The 17,125-nt window shown below is 52.1% G+C and overlaps 7 protein-coding genes across 7 annotated transcripts; 4 read left to right on the top strand and 3 right to left on the bottom strand.

Moving 5' to 3' along the window:
• Positions 1 to 292: 292 nt before the first annotated feature.
• On the top strand, positions 293 to 1,513 carry N7446_003327 (NAD-dependent epimerase/dehydratase family protein; the record flags this gene model as incomplete). The annotated part of the gene is made up of 3 exons (XM_058512076.1): positions 293 to 329; positions 377 to 538; positions 597 to 1,513. The coding sequence occupies 3 exons, from the start codon at positions 293 to 295 to the stop codon at positions 1,511 to 1,513; spliced, it is 1,116 nt and encodes a 371-aa protein (XP_058377612.1).
• A 1,272-nt stretch (positions 1,514 to 2,785) lies between these two features.
• On the bottom strand, positions 2,786 to 5,861 carry N7446_003326 (DNA topoisomerase 1; the record flags this gene model as incomplete). Its single annotated transcript, XM_058512075.1, has 6 exons — positions 2,786 to 2,920; positions 2,971 to 3,420; positions 3,479 to 3,721; positions 3,772 to 5,271; positions 5,359 to 5,582; positions 5,807 to 5,861. The coding sequence occupies 6 exons, from the start codon at positions 5,859 to 5,861 to the stop codon at positions 2,786 to 2,788; spliced, it is 2,607 nt and encodes an 868-aa protein (XP_058377611.1).
• Positions 5,862 to 6,386: 525 nt separating this feature from the next.
• On the top strand, positions 6,387 to 7,791 carry N7446_003325 (F1F0 ATP synthase subunit gamma). The gene is made up of 5 exons (XM_058512074.1): positions 6,387 to 6,510; positions 6,647 to 7,221; positions 7,275 to 7,387; positions 7,438 to 7,493; positions 7,541 to 7,791. Exons 1-5 carry the CDS (start codon positions 6,455 to 6,457, stop codon positions 7,632 to 7,634), a joined length of 894 nt encoding a protein of 297 aa, XP_058377610.1. The 5' UTR covers positions 6,387 to 6,454; the 3' UTR covers positions 7,635 to 7,791.
• A 312-nt stretch (positions 7,792 to 8,103) lies between these two features.
• On the top strand, positions 8,104 to 9,649 carry N7446_003324 (uncharacterized protein; the record flags this gene model as incomplete). The annotated part of the gene is made up of 2 exons (XM_058512073.1): positions 8,104 to 8,262; positions 8,324 to 9,649. 2 exons carry the CDS (start codon positions 8,104 to 8,106, stop codon positions 9,647 to 9,649), a joined length of 1,485 nt encoding a protein of 494 aa, XP_058377609.1.
• A 389-nt stretch (positions 9,650 to 10,038) lies between these two features.
• Positions 10,039 to 11,523, bottom strand: N7446_003323 (F-box protein; the record flags this gene model as incomplete). Its single annotated transcript, XM_058512072.1, has 1 exon — positions 10,039 to 11,523. One exon carries the CDS (start codon positions 11,521 to 11,523, stop codon positions 10,039 to 10,041), a length of 1,485 nt encoding a protein of 494 aa, XP_058377608.1.
• Positions 11,524 to 11,842: 319 nt separating this feature from the next.
• N7446_003322 (putative disulfide isomerase) lies at positions 11,843 to 13,411 on the top strand (the record flags this gene model as incomplete). Its single annotated transcript, XM_058512071.1, has 3 exons — positions 11,843 to 11,986; positions 12,051 to 12,058; positions 12,112 to 13,411. 3 exons carry the CDS (start codon positions 11,843 to 11,845, stop codon positions 13,409 to 13,411), a joined length of 1,452 nt encoding a protein of 483 aa, XP_058377607.1.
• A 332-nt stretch (positions 13,412 to 13,743) lies between these two features.
• Positions 13,744 to 16,924, bottom strand: N7446_003321 (ribosome biosynthesis protein KRE33; the record flags this gene model as incomplete). The annotated part of the gene is made up of 2 exons (XM_058512070.1): positions 13,744 to 13,885; positions 13,950 to 16,924. The coding sequence occupies 2 exons, from the start codon at positions 16,922 to 16,924 to the stop codon at positions 13,744 to 13,746; spliced, it is 3,117 nt and encodes a 1,038-aa protein (XP_058377606.1).
• Between the last annotated feature and the right edge of the window lie 201 nt (positions 16,925 to 17,125).

The following is a 17,125-nucleotide window of genomic DNA, read 5'->3' as shown; positions in this document are numbered from 1 at the left end:
TCGGAACCCAGTACCATGGGACGGTAGACGGAGTATAGACAGCAGACTACTCCGTACTCCGTTAGGTACTTATTCAAAACCGCTAAAATCACTAACTCGCACTATATGCCCCCCGACGTCACAGATTCAATTCTCTCAAACTCTCGAAAATTGATTGTGCCCACTGTAACCCACTTGGTTCTAATAGTCAACGGCCTCGAGCGGGCTTGGCAGGGGATTTCAAGGAACTTTTAATCCCCCTCTCCTTTCACTTTCCCCTATTCACTCTCCTGAACTTGCGGGGTTGCACACAATGGAAAAGCCTGCTGTTTTGATTGTCGGTGGTCTTGGTATGTGTCTGCTAGTTTCCCCTCGCGTTCAGACTAACCCCTCTTAGGCTTCATCGGCCGCCATCTGGCACTATACCTCCACGAAAACGACTTGGCCTCCGAGGTACGATTAGTCGACAAAGTCCTGCCCCAGTTGGCTTGGCTGGCCCCAGAGTTTGCAGAGGCCTGTTCCAAGGATAAATTCGTCCAGGCTGATGCCAGTCGTGAACGTAAGAGACACACCCACTTTCTCCCACCCTGAGCCATCCTCACCAAAACTCTCTCCAGAACACTTCCCGCGCATTTTCGACCGAGCCAACGGCAAACAATTTGACTACGTGATCAACTGCGGCGGCGAATCACGGCACTCCCAACCAGACGATGTCTACGAAGTCCGCAGCTGCGCACTGTCCATAGCGCTGGGCAAGGAGATCGCGCGCCGGGGCATCCCCGCCTTCATCGAAACCTCCACCGCCCACGTCTACAAAGGCGGCTCTACACCGCGCAAGGAAACCGACAAACTCGTCCCGTGGCACAAGCTCGCCGACTGGAAATTGAAGGCGGCAGAAGAATTGCGCAAGATTCCCGGCCTGCAGTACTGCGCCATGCGCCTGCCGCACGTCTACGGCGCCTACGACCCAGGCTACTTCGCCACGGGTATCTGCCTGTCAGCCGTGCACGTCGACCTCCAACAGGACCTGGTACTTCTGCACACTAAGGACTTGAAGGTGAACACGCTGCACGTCAAGGACGCCGCCAGCGCGCTGTTCGAGGCGGCCAAGTGGCGCGCCCGCGTGGGATACATCGACCCGAAGGAAGGGCCTGTCGCTTTCAACGTCGTCGACCACAACGACACACGACAGGAGCACGTCGCTAATGCGCTGACTGAGGTGTTCGGTCTCAAGGTTACGTTTGTTGGATCGCTTGCTTCCCAGCTTGCCAAGCTGAACCTCGACGATGTCGTCGATGATATGAATGAAATCAGTCTGCAGACTTGGGCTGAGCTCATTGAAAAGGCCGGCATCACACGACCAGGACCGATCAGTCCCTTCCTGGAACGCGACGTCCTCAAGGACCAGGATATGTCGATTGACGGGTCGAAATTCGAGGCTGAAACTGGCTGGAAGCCGAAGTATCCCAACTTTGGCGCCGACAGTATTCGCGAAATCGTCGACAGTTATAAGCGCATGGGCTGGTGGCCATAAGGATTTTCGTTTTTTACCTTTCTTTTTGATCTTTCTTCTCCTTTTAAGATATCCCGTGTGTCGGTTATTTTACCTTTTCTCTTTCTTTCTTCTTCTTTCTTCCATGATTCGTTAACGGTCCACCATATCCGATGAGGAAAAACTCGGTCATCGCATCACATTGTGTCTGAAAAGAAAGCGTTGAATCCACACGACACGACCCTATTTATGATCCCGTCCCTACACTCTCCTGCATCTTTCTCTACCTTACCACCCAGAGAAGCAATTTATCTGCCAGGCAGATCAGGGGTGTCCAGCATTTCATTTCCAGATCTGGATCTGCCTTGTACTGTAATCGATAATCCTTCTCGTTGGGTCTTCTCTTCTCTGGATCTTATTTTCTATGCATATATGCTTTCAGTTCTCTCTCTCCTCTTACTTATTTTGCATTGGCCTGCGTGGCAGCATATTGAGCCCTTTCCATTTCTATAGTTCCAGTTTTGGTTTAGTATCGCTCTGTTATACATATTTGGTAGTAGTGATATTTGAGATACTCCATGGTTATCTTTCTACATGTACGTACCAAGGGTTGCATAGATAATTAAAACAAGTGACCACATGGCCTCTTCGGCTTATGAATTTGATTGCAGGGTATGAGCTCCAGTCCCACTCGTTTCATACATGCATTGGCGCTGCAGGTATGTTGTGCAGGTCCCACAGACGGGCTATATCCACTACAAAGTACGTACAGTACAGAAGTACAATAACTTATTTACATAATTTGACTTGCATGGATAAGATTGAACAGAAATGATAGAATGCATTGCTATCTTTGTATCAGAGATCTACTAGTTGACCGAAAAGACGAAGGAGAATGGACAGAAATGTGCAAATGCCCGAATCCCATGCATATGCGAATATGCATCTAAGGAAGCCACCAAGCCAAAATGCGATTCAATGGTGTCTTTTCCTCATTTTCTTCTTGGGGATTTTCTTTCTTTTTTCTTCCTGGGATGCGACTGCGACCATCCCAGGCATCCATACCTATCTTACTCACTCCCACCCTGTCGTGCAAGCCCGTTCTGAGCTGACACAAATCGTTGCAATCTCAATGTAGGCATTTCTTTTCAAGCATGGTGTAAAAAACAAGGGGTAAGGCAAATGGTGGAGAGTTATAGAACAGAATGGAGAGAAAGGCAACCGCTCTGCTATAGAGACTGCGAAAACCGAAAATATTGTACGAGAATGTAATGTGCGCGGAAAGTAGGACCTGCGCGGGAGGTCTGTGGGCGTTTAGAATTCCCAGTCTTCCTCGACAGACTTGATGGCCCACTCGAACTTCTCGCGCAGGGCCTTGGAGAAAAATTTCTCAATGGGGACATTGAACTTCTTGCTGAAGACGACCGTTAGGCGAGGGTCGATATAGTTCTGGAAAAGATATTAGCAGATGATCAAATATGTAGGTGAACTCAACTCACAATCTTAGAGGTACCCAAGGCAACCTCCTTGTTATCTTCCTTGTCCTGGGCTTGGACAGACATGGTCTCAACACGTTGGTCGATCTTGGCGATCGCAGCTTCAAGCTTTTCGACGGTGGCACCCCGGGCTTCGGCCTCGACCTTGCCTGTCTTGTTCTCTTTCTTGAACTTCTTTTCCATCTCCTTGACGGCCTGCAGACGTTCCTCGAGCTCTGTTGCCTTCATTTCTTTCTCGCCGTCGGCAACGCGCTTCTCATTATCTTTCTCGAACTTCTTCTTGATTTTCGTGGTCTGCTCTTCCATCAGGAAAGCTTGGTGTTCATTGATCCACTCTTGGTCGAGATCTTCGTCAATTTCGAAGAAGGCAGCGCCCTTCTTCTTCTTCAGAGTTGGGTCCAAGTCGAGCATTTGCTGCTTCAGACGCCACTTCTGATAGCGGAGCCCCTTGATCTGTTGGAAGGTGGATTAGTTTTTTGCACATATTGTCATCAGGGAAGTTTCATCTTACCCGTTCGCCCATCTTTTCCATTGCGTTAGCATGGCCGGCGGTGACTGTTCGCTTGTGGTTACACAAGATGGCAACCTTGCGGTTGGCGTCATTATACGCCTTCACCTTCTCGGCAATAGTGCTACCAGTCGTCTTGATTTCCTTGAGCACAGAGCCCATTGTGTAGGATGCGTTGTAGGTACGGAAGACCTTAGCAGTCAAACCAGGCATGTAGTTCTGAAGATGCTTGTTAAGAGCAGAGGTCTGTCATTCGTTAGCAATATACATCTGACACGGTGAAGATGGAAACATACCGTCAAGCGATCGAAAATTTCGTCACCGTTCTTCTTCGGGGCTTTCTTGAAGATCTTCAGGTTCTTGAAGACTTGCAGGTCGACCTTGACTTCATCGTAGAACCGAATACTATCTTTACCCAAGAAGTCGAAGACAACGGTCTGTGGGGGCTTCAGCGTAACATTCTCATATTTGAGAGAACAGCAGCCGACAGTTTCAGCCTCGTCCTCGCCCTTCTCGTTTCCAGCACGCAGAGCAAACTGATCAATGAGATAGACTGCCGTGGCCTTTTGACGCTCCACCATCATGTCGTGCTTCAGGTTCTTTTCGTAGTCCTTGCGGATCTTCTCAATGTGTTTCTTGAGTTCACGGGCTTTCTCGAACTTCTTGTAGTCACTTTGTCCCTTGACATCAGAGTTGGCGGCCAGCATGACATACTTGTAATTGCCATTGATGTTTTCCTGCCACATGGCAAGCCACGTGCCTTCCTGGTCGTGCTTCACTTCCTTCCATTGGTGACCCTCAGGTGGGGGAGGAACCTTCGCATCCTTGCCAATGTTGATTGTGATCTGCTCAGGTTGCACACGAGTCTTGACGCGACCGGTCTTGGGGTGCTCGCCACGGCCTCGGAACAAAGAAGGCGGTTCCACACGGAAATTGCCCACCTTTTGCTTGCGACCATCCCAAATACAGTACTGGTACGCAGCTTCTTGTTCATCCTTTTCAGCCTTGAGGCGCTTCTTCTCTGCTGGTGGCAGGTTCCGCTTCTCCTCACGCTGGGCGTCATAGAATTCGAAGATGGGCTTGAAGTCGCACTTGCTGAACTCCTTAATATCGATCTTGTTGCCGTTAATGTCCTTTGCTCCACCGGTCTTCTTTATGACATCCTTGAAGTCGGAGAAGAAGTTCTTCTGAAAGACAGGGTTTTCCACATTGTGAGTCGAGTTCAGCATGGTTCCGAAGAAGCCAGCAACTTCTTCGGCCTCGGGTTCGAGAACGACCGGAACACCATCATACTTCATCTTGACGTTCTTTGGAAGCAATTCATACTCAGGAGGGAACACAACACCGTTGTGTTCAAGAGTGGTCCACTTGATGGTTCCGTCACCCTTGCTCTGGTCCTCCCACCAGCGGTATCCCTCCTCCTCGTCATTGTCCTCGGCGTCCTGACTATCTGCCTTCACTGGAGTAGTCTTGGCCTTGCCCTTCTTTGCAGCGGCTTCAGGCTCCTTCTTGACGGCCGTTTTGGTCGCGGGCTCCTTCTTGACCCCGTTGGCCTGTTTCTTAGGCGCAGGCTTGGTCTCCTTCTTCACCGCGGGTTTGCGCGCATCCTTCGCCGCAGTTGCTTCAATCTTCTTCTTCTGGGCGGTGAGTTTCTTGTCGAGCGGCACATCCGAGTCGGAGTCCTCTCCGATGGCGGTTTCGTTGGCCTTCGGAAGCTTTCGTCCATTGCGGGCCAGTGGGACATCTTCATCCGTCTCAGGATCCTCATGTTTCACAGAGGTGCGCCGGCGTTTGCTCTACCGAATGGTTAGATGTGTAACCTAGAGCGACGGTAGTGTCGCAAGCGGGGGAGAAAGCTCGTCCCGCAATGGGGGTAGGCGTACCAAAGGTTCATCTTCTTCACTGCTCTCTGCGTAAGATTTTTGCTGGGTGATACTTGTGCGAGATTTGCGCTTAGCAGCCCCAAGCACATCCGTTTCCGCGTCTTCCATCTTCACATCTTTGTCTTCCACGGGACCGAATCGAATAGACACACCAGGATCAACATGACCATTGGTGACTGGAGAGCTCGACTTCGGCATTTTAGCGTCGGGAGACTTCGGAGAAGCTAAATTGAGAATTGGGAATGTTAGTGAAGCTCAAAGGTTGCGGCTGAAGTACGAAGTGACGTCAAAGCGGGATGAAATACAAGACTGAGAATGGCTGGTAGAGGGAGTATAGACATTTAAAGATGCAGTCGAGAGGCAATGTTTTAGTCACTTTTGGGTAAAGTGAAGGATTGCGACCAAAGAACGAGGTGTATGAGACCGCATCAGCTGAAGCAGAACTTACACTTAGCACGGCCATTCGCGCGCGCGAGGGGCATATCGTCCTCTGACGAACTCATGGTATTCTGAAAAGCCGTGATCGGACTTCGAGGATATATTGAATAGAATCGACGTTGTAGTGAGGGGAGGAGTCCTCCTGCGCCGAGTCGGGCAAATCGAGCCGGCTGATAGATGAATGAAGGCAAAGAAATACTGACCAATGAAGAGCCAGAGAAGTTTTAGAAGATGAGCTGCATCAATAGTGCAGCTGATGGAGGGGATAATGCGGGTGGAATCGGAAGAGAAGAGATGTAAGATGAGAAACGAAGAGAAGGAAAGAGGAAAAGAGGTTGGGAGTTTGGGGGAATGGGAGGAATGGAATGGGAAAACGAGGTCTTGGACAGTTGATGGCCTGAGGCGTCAAGGGTAACGAGAGCGTAACGTGTAAATAATGCCTGAGGCATAAATATTACATAAACAGTGGCCTGAGGCCCATTGCGCCGGAAGTCGGAATGGCTCGCCGTAGTTGCTTACCACTTTGGGTTTAGCGGCGCAGCCGGGACAGAACCAGGAGTTCTGAACTTCGCACTTCCCGACGGCCCTCTCTACCTTCGTCACCCCCTCCGCAGCTACTCCCCTGCTCATCTACTCTCTTCTCTACATCTCTCCCATAATGTTCTCCCGTGCCGTCCGCCCGGCCCTGCGGGCTGGTGGTGCTGCCATCGCTCGGTAAGTTCTCATCCGAAACGTGCCAGGGCCCTTCCACCCGACGTACCCCGACCACTACCTCGACATCAACAATCTGGCGAAATATCGATGTGAAACGGGAACAATGACGACAATTGCTAACAGAGAGATTCAAAAGTCCTGCGCCCGCCAATGCCGCCACCTTCGCGACTCTGCGTGAGATCGAGGGTCGTCTCAAGTCCATCAAGAACATCGAGAAGATCACCAACACCATGAAGATCGTTGCTTCCACCCGTCTCACTCGTGCTCAGAAGGCCATGGATGAGTCCCGTGTCTACGGTAAGACCTCCAACAACGTCTTCGAGCAGGCCGAGACCAAGGCCCTGGAGGACAAGAAGACTCTGCTGGTCGTTGCCAGCTCCGACAAGGGTCTTTGCGGTGGTATCCACTCTGGTCTGAGCAAGGCCACTCGCCGCATCTTGGAGGCCAACCCCAACGCCGATGTTGTCATTCTCGGTGACAAGGCCAAGGCCCAGCTGTCCCGTGTCGCCGCCGACAATATCCTTCTGAGCTTCTCCAATGTCTGCAAGGACATCCCCAGCTTCGCCGATGCCCAGGCCATTGCCGACCAGATTGCTCTCCTCCCCGAGAACTACGCCAGCGTTCGCATCATCTACAACTCGTTCGTCAACGCTCAGACCTACGAGGCTACCTCCATTGAGGCCTACTCCGAGGAGGCTATCACCCAGTCCGGTGAGTGGATATCACGAAGAGACAAGTCAAGTCCATGCTGACGATCTGTACAGCCAACATCTCCTCCTACGAGGTTGACGAGGAGGCTCTGTCTAGCCTCCGCGAGTACGCTCTTGCCAACAACCTCTACTGGGCTATGGCTGAGGGCCACGCCTGCGAGATCTCCGTATGTGTTATGGACTCTTTCCTATCATTCATTGCTAACTGATTTATCAGGCTCGTCGCAACGCCATGGAGAACGCCTCCAAGAACGCTGGTGAGATGATCAACAAGTATGTTCCTCCTCTTCATGCAAAACTCCATTCTAACAACCTCTCAGGTTCCAGATCTTGTACAACCGTCAGCGCCAGGCCGCCATTACCGGTGAGCTGGTTGAGATTATTACCGGTGCCACCGCCAGTGCGGAAATGTAGAAGCTTGCTTCTGCGGGAAGAAGTCGCTTCTAGTGTAGACTTCATATTAGATCGACCTTCAGCTTGTGTAAAATCAGAGTCAATCCATTTCAATTTCATATGTACACTGGTCGTCAGACCTCTGTCTTTTTGTTCTGGTCAATAGACAATATCATTACTGACCTTACACTTGTCCACGTTGAGACTCCCTCCTCGTCGATGTGTTATCTTTTCATTTCTTTTCTCGCGATCCTCGCTTTCTTCCTGCTTCTTATGTTTGCTGCGCTTTCTATCCCTCACGTTTTTACGCTCTTCTCTCACTTCCACCGTCTTTAGTTGTTTCACCAAGGTAAGTCTTGCCGGCGTTGGTCCCAACTACCGACGCCCATGTTTGCTCCTTCACTTCGAGCCTTGTCCTCTCTATCTTCATCACATTCTCCTTCATCCGGCTCACTCCCATCTCCACGTACGGAGTATCTTGACCGCAACCATGCCCATCATCAACATTACTGTTGACAGCTATGCCGTCCTGGGTGTCAGCCGAGATGCCGACATCAAGGAGATTAACGCTGTCTACAAGCAGCTTGCACTGAAGTCGCATCCCGACAAGACCGGTGGCACTTATGCTGCTACCGAACGTTTTCGCGAGGTACATAAATCCAACCTGAGCTCTTCACACGACGCATACCTCGCTGACGCGGTTCCTACAGGTCAAAGATGCGGTTGAAACCCTTCGAGACCCTGTGCGCCGAAGCCAACTCGACCGCTCACTAAACAACCCCAAGTGGGCTCGATGCGGGTCTGAAGGCGATGAGACTGCAGGGGCATACTATGGCAATCCTTACTCAAGGAAGAAAGGTCGTAACAGAAGGAGCCATCGCAATGCCGCACCCAGTCCCGAAAGTTCTAGACACCGCAACAACTTTGATGCCCGCAACGACTCGGATTACATGCACAGTTTCGGCAATAGCGTTCACATGGACCCAAACTCTGCTGAGAACATGGCCAGACGTGCACAGTTCAAAGCAGAGAAGGACCAGTGGGAACGTGAATGGCAAGGAATTGACCCCGAAATGGAGAAGCTGCGTGCAGAATACTACGAAGAGGATATGCGAAGCCGCAGAGCTGGTGACCTGGATGACACGGCGAAGGAAGCTGGAGGTGGACTTGATGACGACCTGTTCTACTCCCCCAGATCAGACTTTAATGTTTTCGGCACGTTTGAAAAAGAATTGGATGCTGGCACGGACAAAGGCGGCTCCAGGCCTGCCGACTTCATGGACTCGCCTGACATGGAAAAAGAGTTTGGTCATATTCTCGACATGAATGAGAAGGATGGTAAACATCCTTACTGGTCAAAGTCTTCATCTAGCTCTGCTGGGCATGATTCCGCTAGGCATAGTTCTGGACGCAAAGCTACCTACGAGGCTCGTTCTTCTTTCGACTCCACCAACTGTTCTTCCCACAAGCGTTTCGCCAGCTGCCATTCCACCACCAGCTCGGTCGACAAATTCTCAACTCAAAGCCACGCAGCCAATACTGTTAATGCCACCGAGAACTCAGTCAAAAACACATTCACAGGCTTTGCAACTTCCGTCGACATTTCCTCACCTCTACTTCCTATCCACAACGACTCCGTTGATGATCCATCCAACAAGGACTCATACATCAACTCCTATCTGGGAAACTGCGAGGCCTTGAAGAACTTGGTGCCCTTCTTTGAACAGAAGGTTCGTGAGCACCCTGAGCAATACACTGCCGATGATCTTTATGGCGAGCTCAACGGAGTTGTCTTGGAGACCTACAACGGTTGGTTGGAGGGAATGCGAATGTCATTCAGAGCTGCCAAGACCCGGAACATTCTGAGGAATCCAGCTGCCTGTGCTCACCTTGGATCCTGGCAAAAGGAGCTAAACCGGGCAGAGTGTGATCGGTGTCACCTCTGCAAGCCGCTGTATGTTCTGACGTGCCCTGGGTGCGGTCTGAAGGCATGCGTCCGGTGCAAGTTTACGGACGCTTACTTTGCGGATAAGTGAACAAGATGACTTTCATCTGTATGGCGCCTTTGAGAGTTGTTTTGTTGCGTGGGGCTTTTAGGACGAACCGTCCAACACGATCAGACACATTGGCACGTATGCCGTGCTGCGATAGTAAAATGTATAAAAGACCAAAAACAGAGACAATTTCGGACCTTTTTCACTTCTCGCTTAGTATTTCGTTGAATATTCGTAAAAGAGGCCGGCTCTTTGTGAGAGGTTTATGCGCAGGTGAGATAGATAGGGTTTAGGACCCTCGTAATATGTAGTAGACAGAGAGAGCAGGAACTGTCAAGGTTGAGCGTTTTCCCGATTAGTTTTCCGTCACTTTCCACCGAGGAGAACGAACATCCAATGTTCAAGCCACCCTCAAACAGGTCACGCCCTCTTCATCGATCAAACCGATAGACAACCAGCTCCCGAGCTGTATTCTCACCAACCAAATATCTCTCACAACCACATATTTTCCCTCTCCCCTTGAAATCCACATTTGAACGAGTTTCATGCCAGTCAGGCGTCCAAATTGTTAAATTGACAGTCTTATGATGGGGATCATTAGGCGCAAAATGAAGACAAAAGCCAACATCTACATCAGGTTCGCTAACTTGAGCGATGATATCAGTCCAGGAATCCGCGTATACATTCGAAAAGTCGAAGAAATCCGCTTGCAAGCTGCAGTTGCCGCGGTAGACTGGTAACATATCATCCTGCAAGGTACGGCCATGGGGTCCATTCCCGATGGTCGGAATGGATGTCGTAACACACATACGAAGACCGTCTGGCTCAGGCGTCCCGTGGCCATCAATACGCATCAAGAGGTTATCGGTGATTTCTATTGCCTGGGAATCATCCGTGATGGATAACCGCGAAATGGACGGAGTTCCTCGTTGACGAATGTCGAAGAAATCAAGGTCTCGGAAGCCGAATCGTGCCACAATGCTTGGGGCGTCCTCGGGAGTTTCACCACGCAGTCGACCTGAAGAATCCAATGACGGCCGGTAAGATGATACCTTTGAGATATCCCAGACAAACAAAGATTCAATCGGTGCATCCTCGTCTGCAGTGTACAGGCTGCGATTCGGTTGCCACATGTAGATAACATAATGAGTACTGCTGTGCGTAGAGAAGAAACGATCTCGCTCGCTGAGAGGATGACCCAAGAACATGATCTTCCATTCATTGCGCGGGAGAATACTCCAGACGTGGTCTTCACCCTCAATGACATCGAACGAAGACGCAAAGTGACGATGTACACCGTCGCTCTCATTCAACCAGTGGAAGGCCAGAGGCTCAGCCCACTCAATGACAATCAACCGCTTCTGAAGCCTGACTCGGCGAACAACCCTGCCACGAATGATAAATGGCACCATGAACTGGCGGTCCGTTTCCAAATCCAGGAGCATGAGACTCTGGCTCTCCCCACTGGGATAGACCAGCAGCCCATCCTCGAAAGTCCACAAAGCCTCTTCAAATCGGGTATCGACAATGCCCGTTTGGTGACTGCTGTGTGATTCCCAGGGCTGAACGGGGAACCATTCGCGCTGGCGGGAGCTACCGAAGGCATCGCACAATCGATACTTCTTGATAGAGCGGGGCTTTCCCCGTTCTAGATGATCATATCTTGCGGCGACTTGATCAAAGAGTCGACGGCCTTGAAATGGATCTGCTGTCTCTTGTTCAAGGGCTGTCACCTCTTTTGTCCATGGGAACTCCTGTTTCAGGAGAGGCAACAGAATGGATGGGTTGCTAAAGGCTTCGTGCCAGGCACGCGAGACTCGACGACTGCGGATTATATCGTGAGGTTCTAGATATGCCAGGATCATCCAGAAGAGATCGCGAGGTAGAAAAGCCAAGTCATGGCATTCCGGAGTCATTGCTGATGTACAGAAGGGAGAGTGTTGGAACAACTTGGGAGTCAGGAGATTAGGACTACATTTATCGTACGGTTGACTAGTATCAGCAAACAATTATGGGTAATGCTGTAGAAATGTTTATATAAATATATGAAAAGTATGTCTATCCCTTATAATAAAATTGCATATTCGACGTGAGGTTATTGCCAGAATACCCTCCGCATGCCAAGAGCTTCAGGACACCTTGCGTGATGTTTGGGGCCATCTGGCTTTTCTCTCTTTAGCTTCCCGAACATTTACTGCTGCCTTCTTTGACTTGACTTGACTCAACATCGTCACCATGTACGGCAGTCTTCTGCTCGTCACGTCGCTTCTTGCGGCGCTGCCTGTGAATGCCGATGGACTATACACCAAGAATTCGCCGGTGCTGCAGCTGAACCCCAAAACTTACAACTCGCTCATCGCGAAGTCGAATCATACCTCGGTGAGTAACTTGCTCGCACCGCATGTACAATGGATTAATTGACTAAATTCACTGACTGGTATAGATCGTCGAGTAAGCTCCCCACTATAGCTCCGCGTCTCGGACATTTACTCATTTACACTTAGATTCTACGCTCCCTGGTGCGGACACTGCCAGAACCTCAAGCCCGCCTACGAAAAGGCCGCGAAAAACCTCGACGGACTGGCGAATGTCGCCGCGATCAACTGCGACGATGACGAGAACAAAGCCTTCTGCGGCCAGATGGGCGTGCAGGGCTTCCCAACCCTCAAGATCATGACCCCGTCCAAGAAACCCGGAAAGCCACGCGTGGAGGACTACCAAGGCGCACGCAGCGCCAAAGGCATCGTCGACGCAGTCGTCGACCGCATCCCCAACCACGTGAAGCGCGCAACAGACAAGGATCTGGACAAGTGGCTCGGACAGAACGAGGAACGGCCCAAGGCCATCCTCTTCACGGAGAAGGGCACGACAAGCGCGTTGATCCGCGCCCTGGCAATCGACTTCCTGGGAGCAATTGACTTCGCCCAGGTACGCAACAAGGAATCCGCCTCCGTCAAGAAATTCGGAGTCACCTCGCTTCCTGCGCTTGTCCTCGTCGCCGGCGACGCCGAGCCCAAAATCTACCAGGGTGACCTGAAGAAGAAGCCCATCACCGAATTCCTGAGCCAAGCAGCCGCGCCCAACGCACCCGCGTCCTCAGACTCCAAGCCCAAACCGAACCCAAAGGCCAAGTCCAAGTCCAAGCCCGCAACAAAACCAACCTCCGTCGCCGATGACGCCGACGACGTAGAGCCAACCACCCCAGAGGAAGCAGACACCAAGCCCGTCCAAAACCCCATCCCCGCACCCGCAATCCCAACCCTCTCCACCCCCGAATCCCTTGAAGCAGCCTGCCTAACCCCGAAATCCGGAACATGCGTGCTAGCCATCCTCCCCGAGGCAAGCGAGCCTGACGAAGCCCTCCCGGCCTCGGCCACAGCTGCGCTAGCCAGCCTAGCTGAGATCGGCCACAAGCATGCCCAACGTGGCACACATCTGTTCCCATTGTATGCGATCCCCGCTAGCAACCCTATCTCCCATATCCTGCGCACTGCATTGGGTCTGGCCCAGGGATCGGCTGTGGAGGTTATTGCGCTCAATGCTCGTCGGGGCTGGTGGCGTCGGTTCGGTGCTGCTGATGAGGACTTTGGGGCTGTTGCTGTTGAATCGTGGGTTGATGGCATTCGTCTTGGTGAAGGTGCTAAGGAGAAATTGCCTGAAGGTATTGTGTCTGGTGCTGAGGCTGAGCCTGAGCCTGAAGTCGAGGCCGAAACTGCTCCTGAGCCCGAAGCTGAAGCTGAAGCTGAGGTCGAGGAGCAGGTTGAGCCCGAGGCTGAGGAAAAGCCTGAGCATGATGAACTGTGAGGAACTCTCATCGTTGGAAGGAGCCGATGTCATATTCCGGTTACCTCTGCCATTCATTTTGCATCTTTCAAAGCGCGCATATGTCTGTAAGCCAACATAGTACCAAAACATTACAGCATATCTATACCAACCCTACGTAGCACCACCGTGAATGTAGACATAATGAACATATGATTCATATATACAAGGGACGAAAACCCCATTAGAAACATGAACCGAAGAGTACAAAATACTAGAGACAGAGAGAGCAAGCAAGTCATTCAGACCAAACCGAACACCGAACACAAATGCAGAAAGAGAAAAACAACAGTCCAAACCCTCACTTAGTACATTTAGTGCTTTTTGCTTTTGCGGCCCTCAGTGCCCCTCTTGATAACCTTCTGTCTCTTCGAGTCGATTTCCTGATCGTAGATCTCTCGCGCCGTCTCGCCCTTCTTGCGCTTAGTCTGCTTAGGCAGCTTAACGCTCGCGTCTCTGGAGGCTGTGAATCAGTTATTGTTCATTCGAAATGGGATAAGTATGTAGCGGTAGGGCTTACCCGTCAGCATCGATCAAGGCGCGCTGCTTAGCGAGCATCTCCTCCTCGATCTCCTTGCCTCCCTCGCGGAGCTCGTCATCCAGGTTCACAGGCAGGGGCTTGTGCTGGGTATCGGGCTCGTCGTCGTGGGCGGCGGAGGTCTCGAGACGGACTTTTCTGGCGGGAAGAGTCTTCTCGACGTCCTCCTCGAGCAGAGTGCGGAAGTGGGTGGAGATCTTGCGGACGATCTTGAGGAACATGGCGAGGAGCTGGGAAGAGGGGAGGTTCAACTCCTTCTCTAGGGCATCTAGGCTCTTGTGCTGCAGACCAATGGCTAGGAGGATGGACTGCTGCACGCCGGAGAGGCTGACCTTGCCGGAAAGACGATTGGCGAAGTAGTATTCGGAGAGGGTGGGTACCATGTCGAGGATGACGTGGTAGTCCAGGAGATTGTTGGCGTAGCTTTCCAAACGCTTCTGGTCGAAGGCTGAGAAGGTCTGCTTGAGTTCGGCTGCTGTCAAGGCGCGAGGCTTGATGGATTCGTCCAGCTTGGCGCCGGCGTTGGCAGACTCGCAGATGCTGAGGGAGAGCACGGAGGGGAACTGGCCGAACTGGTACGACAGAAGGGAGAGGAATCGGCGCTGGAAGTCACGCGCGAAAGCGCCGAGCCAGGCAGGGTCGTTGGGACCGCTGGTAAGGGTGCGGAGCATCACGCATGAGTGCTCGCCAGTGAGTTCGTTGGGGGTCTGGCGCAGGTACACGGGGGCGAAAGAGCCGCGCTTCCAGAACTTGTGAAGGGATGGAGTGAGACCGTAGCTGACACCGACGTAGTCGAGGGCGTCGGGGCGACGCTCAGACAGCTTTCCGAACAGGGGAGGCATTGAGCGGATATCACGGACGTGAACGTTGTCATCCAGGAGGCTGGAACCGGCGAGCTCTTCGTCGGTGACACGAACCATCTCTTCCTCGGGGGCGGCGGTGTTCTCGTCGAGGTTGGTGAACTTGCCCTCGAAGAAGTCGACCAGGAGCTCCATGGCGCGGGAACCGTAACCCATACCAACATACTCGGGGTTGGTGGCAATGCGAACAACACGAGCACCGGAGAGACTGGCGAAGGTCTCATCCTGGAATTGCTGGCTGACCAACCACGGGATCAGGTCACCTCCGGCACGCTGGCCACGGCTGAGACTGTTGAGAACGCTCTGGCGACTGATGCGACCTTCAAGGGCGACTTGAATGACGCAAAGCGGCTCAGGGAGCTTGGTGGCCTCTTCATCAATAGGAGGGACAAGCACGTAGAGCTGGTGAGCGGGGGCATCACTCATAAGCTGGAGATCATTGGGGGTATTCTTGTAGTGACTGGCAACGTAAAGCGCCATCATCTGCTGCAAGAACTTCTCGGAAACAGGGTGGAAAGAGAAGAGCGTGTCACGGTTGACCTGGAGCAGCTGGCACTGAGAAGGGTGAGGGCAACCTTGTGTGTTCATGCGAGACTTGGGGAGAGTAGCATCAAGGCAGAGAACCTTGTTCAACCACTTCTCGACAGAGTCACCCGGAGCATAACGAATGGGCTCCGCGAGGGTGATCTCTCGCAAGGAGCGACCAGTAAGGTTCTTGTCGGCGTTCTTCGTCGCCTTTCCTGTGTCACGGTCCGCGATATCGGTATCGTCGGTCTTGAGACCGCCACGGGATTGTTCACGCAGCTGCTGAATCAGCTTCAGAGACAGGGACCGGCCCGTGCCTTCGTAACCGTTAATAGTAGACGACATGAACACCAAGTAAGGTCCCATCAGCTTCCGCACCAATGGCAGAGGAATGGCGGCAGCCTCATCAATGACCAGAAGCTCAGCCTGTCCGAGGACCTGCGCATCCTGCGGTTGAATGTATTGGATGGTTTGACGGTGGTTACGGTGAACGTTTACTCGCACAACGGCCTTGTTGAAGTCTGGGTTGGTCGACTGCAGGATGGTGTAGTCGACGTGATCGAGGTATCCGAGGGCGTCGAAGCCCTTGAAGACGAACTCGAAGAGAGTCTTCAAGTTCTCAGGGCTGGGGGAGGTAATGAAGATGTTGCTGTAGCCGTGAGCGATCGCTGCGGCGATGGCAACTCCGAGGGCAGCGGATTTTCCTCGACCACGACCAGCAGTGAGGGCAACAGTGCTCTTCAGTGTCTTCTCGGCGATGGCATCAACAAAGGTCAAGAGAGCCTTCGCTTGATCCACAGTACGGGCCAAGCTGAGCAAAGGACCGACGGGCTTGGCATCGGCGAGGCTCTCCTTGATTTCCTTCAATTCCTTCTTGGGCCCAGAGGCAGACTCGTCGGTGGACTCTGGGGGAGGAAGCGGCTTCACGGTCTTACCGCCAGAGATGGGCAGCACGTTCAACTCGTCGTCGACAACGAGACATGAATCACAGCTTCCCAGAGACAGGATGAAACGTTCGTTGAAACGAGCGACCACATCGTCGTGTGCCTCCGTTCGGTATCTCGAGTGGATGTCCATGGACATGGTGTAGAGCTGCTTGAGACTGGTCATGCTCTTCAGCAGCAGGATAACCATACCACCACCCTCGACAGTCTCGACGGTTCGAGCAAGCAAGTTGGGGGTCATGGCCTCAAAGTCCTGCAGCACACACATTCCGTAGGTGTTACCCAGAATCTTCTCGGTTTCCTTGTAGTAAACATAGCGGATCTGATTGAGGGTGATAAAAAGCTCGAAGGGATCTTCCTGGTTCGGTTCGCGGATGCCTCGTTTGACCTCCTTTTTAATCTTCGCTTCACGCTTCTTTCGATGACTCGTAAACCCGAGCAAGTCCTTCTTGTAAGCCCACAGAACGGACTTGTTCTGCTTCACGTCCACGCTGGACATGATGTAGTGCAGGTGCACAATGACATCCTTGGCATGGTCGCCCACCACCACGAAGAAGCTGCGCTTCTTCTCCTGGACACCATTTCGAATCAGAGCGGGAATCCGCGAGTCAATCGCCTTGCGGGGCATGATGACCGAATGTGAGGCGCGGAGCTGGCCTCGAGGTAGTTGTATGTCCCTCTCTTGGGTGAAAGTAGGCCGGGGTATAAACCAAAGGAGATAGTCCTTGGTTAAGCTCCTTTAAAAACAGGAGACACAGGTGAATTGGACTGGTGTTGATCGAAAACACTTCAGTCTTGTCTTGCGGCCAAAAACCCTACCGGATAGAAA

Source organism: Penicillium canescens (assembly GCF_028828765.1).
Source record: "Penicillium canescens strain IBT 15451 chromosome Unknown utg000002l_segment0_segment0, whole genome shotgun sequence".
NCBI lineage: Eukaryota > Fungi > Ascomycota > Eurotiomycetes > Eurotiales > Aspergillaceae > Penicillium > Penicillium canescens.
This window is presented reverse-complemented; position numbering and strand designations above follow the sequence as displayed.

Bases quoted from the DNA above. Each gene is read 5' to 3' on its own strand.
- N7446_003325 (XM_058512074.1), top strand. From the start codon at position 6,455: ATGTTCTCCCGTGCCGTCCGCCCGGCCCTGCGGGCTGGTGGTGCTGCC. The intron at 7,222-7,274 runs GTGAGTGGATAT...CGATCTGTACAG, and splicing joins GGAGGCTATCACCCAGTCCG to CCAACATCTCCTCCTACGAG. The intron at 7,494-7,540 runs GTATGTTCCTCC...ACAACCTCTCAG, and splicing joins GCTGGTGAGATGATCAACAA to GTTCCAGATCTTGTACAACC.